Raw genomic sequence first — 2,933 nt, forward strand, 5'->3', positions numbered from 1 at the left:
CACACCTGATCTCAGCTGAGGAAGGAGGCTCTGTGAGCTCACATTGAGCACCATTATCCTGGAACACAGCAAGGAACTGTGGGCCCTCCTTGGCTGTGCAGGCGCAGACCAGGCATGGAGTTCATACCATGGGAGATGCTGCCAACAGGGAAACACATTCACCATTGTTTTACACTCTTGCATGTGCACAAGGAGGTCACAAGCGTGGTGCACTTTGTGTTTTGTGTGTGATCAGAAATGCTGACAGAACGATCACCAGGCACAATGGCAGAGTGAGAGGACATGTGTGTCCCTCTGCACCCCAGACAGCTCTCAATGTCCTCACACTCTGCCTCAGGCTCCCAAGGAGCTGCAGGTACAGTGTGAACCACAGCACGGGGTCAGTGCGTCATGATGTCTCCAAGGTGACCATTGTCACCAAACTCCTCCAGCACAGTCACCTCTGCTCTGGGAGCCCAATCTCTAGACTTCCCCCCAGAGCTGCTTTATAGCAGAGGACATGCAAATAGGACGTCCCTCTGCCAATGAAAACCAGCCCATCCCTGACCTGAGCTCTGTGAGCTGATTCCACCAGTGACTGAGCACAGACCAGTACCATGGAGCTGGGGCTGCGCTGGGTTCTCCTTGTTGCTCTGTTGAAAGGTGATTCATGGGAGCAAGAGATACTGAGTGTGCAAATGGACAAGAGTGGGAGGAACAATGGATGTGTGTGACCATTGCTGACCAGGATTCTCTGTGTTTGCAGGTGTGCAGTGTGAGGTGCAGCTGGTGGAGTCTGGGGGAGGCTTGGTGCAGCCTGGGGGGTCCCTGAGACTCTCCTGTGCAGCCTCCGGATTCGACTTCAGTAGCTATGGCATGAACTGGGTCCGCCAGGCTCCAGGGAAGGGGCTGGAGTGGCTCCATACATCTATGGTAGTAGTAGCACATACTACGCAGACTCCGTGAAGGGCCGCTTCACTACCTCCAGAGACAACAGCAAGAACACAGTTTACCTGCAGATGAACAGCCTGAGAGTGGAGGACACGGCCATCTATTACTGTGCTAGAGACACAGTGCAGGAAATCCAGTGTGTTCCAGACACAATCCTCCCTGCAGGGCGCTCAGCACCAGCAGGGGGCGCTGGGCACACACTGAGGTCATGCTCAGTCAGCACCAGCAGGGGGCGCTGGGCACACACTGAGGTCATGCTCAGTCAGCACCAGCAGGGGGCGCTGGGCACACACTGAGGTCATGGCAGTCACAGGAACAGCTGTGGAGCTCAGGCCCTGACTCCTCTGTGTGCCTGGCCTCTCCACAGGACGCAGCGTCCCCCGCAGAGCTGTCTGGCGTGTTAAGGGCTCCGTACTGGGTGAGGACATTGCTCTCCAATTCCACTGGTTTCTCTCCATCTGTAGAGATCCTGAGTGGAGTTTGTCTGGCCTTCCCCATGCTGTCCTTCGTCTTCCTAGAGAAAGAGCAGACACTCACTGCTCACTTTTTTTTTTTAGGACCTTGGGCTGGAACTCTGGGCCAGGGTGCTGTCCCTCACCTCTTCAGCTCAAGGCAAGCACTCTACTGCTTAAGTCACACCACCCCTTCTGGTTTTCTTGTGGTTTATTCTCCAATAAAGTCCCTGAGAGTTTCAGGGACTTTCTTGCCTGGGCTGGCTTTGAACCACCATCCTCAGATCTCAGCCTCCTGAGTACCTGGGTTTGCAGGCATGAGCCAGCTACACTGGTCTCATGCTCACTTGTTTACACTCAGCCTCTGCCAGACCGTGGAAATACTTCCTGTGAGTCACAGTCATCTTCCTGATGCCTGGAATGCTGGGCGGGTCTTTGTTTCCTTGCTGGACATTCCTGGGTGTAGGACATCAGGATGCGGTCAGGATGTTGTGAGGACGCTGCATCCGAACTCAGAACACACCCTGTCTCCCATGCCTGGCACTGAGGTTCTCTGTCCTCAGATGTCCTGTCCCAGCAGCTGCAGGAGTCACAGCCTGGCCTGGCCAAGCCCACACACGGTCTCTGTCCCCTGCCTGCACCATGTAGGTGGCACTGGCCGTCATTACTGATGGAGGGGGTCCCACAGCCCCAGGGAACCTCTGGGAAGGACAGGAGACATCTTCAACTGCAGCCGTCTCTCAAGAGTCAACTCACAGTGTCTGAGACACAGCCAAGAAACAGATGTCCATGAGCTGAGCACGGTGACCACCAGGACCCAGCCATGGATTACTGTGCAAAAGACACAGTGTGAGCCCTGACACAGACTGTCCACCGGACCCTGAGCCTGAGCTGCAGAGGTGCTCAGGGCCAGCAGCCCTGGATCTCACCCCAGAAGCTGGGTGGGAGCTGGGTGTCAGGTTCTGTGATGCTCCCTCCTCCCATTCCCGGGGTCCCTCTGGACACCTCCCCAGCACCCACAGTCCCTCTGGACATGCCTGCCTTCCTTTTGTTTCCTCTTCCTCACATGCTCACTGGGGCACTGTGGGAGGGAAGGACTTCCTCTGTGTGTGGATGAGATGGGATCAGCCATCAGCTTCCTGTGGAGCACTGCCACTTCCTGTGTCCTTCTTCCCTGATGCCCACACCTGTCTCAGGTGAGCGGCCTCCCTTCCTCTTCCCCTGAGCCCCCGTGCTGTCCACTCTGTGGTCACTCCTGCTTCACAGCGCACGGCAGCTGCTGAGGGTCATTTCCACTCTGTCTACACCCGCAGGATGGAGGGGGATGGAGGACCACCTGAGCTCTCAGTCCCCAGCAGGGGCAGAGGCAAGGGTAGAGAGGAAAGCCCTCCCACCCAGGGGTTTCCAGGGGTCTAACGGAGGCCCGACTGTCTCTCAGGGGGTGTTCCAACATGGCTGACAATGCAGACTCAATTGCACTAAAAATCCCTCGAACAAGAGTATCCTCAGCTAGGGACTGAAATGTGTTTACCTATGAGACCTATAAATGTA

General features: G+C 56.1%; 1 gene segment (V, D, J or C); it reads left to right on the top strand.

Moving 5' to 3' along the window:
* The first annotated feature begins 567 nt into the window (after positions 1-567).
* LOC106001781 overlaps positions 568-2,933 on the top strand; it is a 14,796-nt gene continuing 12,430 nt past the window's right edge. The window contains 2 exon segments of the V gene segment in view: positions 568-642; positions 746-1,052. Of these exon segments, the coding sequence occupies positions 597-642; positions 746-1,052 (353 nt within the window).

This window comes from Dipodomys ordii, unplaced genomic scaffold, assembly GCF_000151885.1.
Source record: "Dipodomys ordii isolate 6190 unplaced genomic scaffold, Dord_2.0 Scaffold410, whole genome shotgun sequence".
Taxonomy (NCBI): Eukaryota; Metazoa; Chordata; class Mammalia; order Rodentia; family Heteromyidae; genus Dipodomys; species Dipodomys ordii.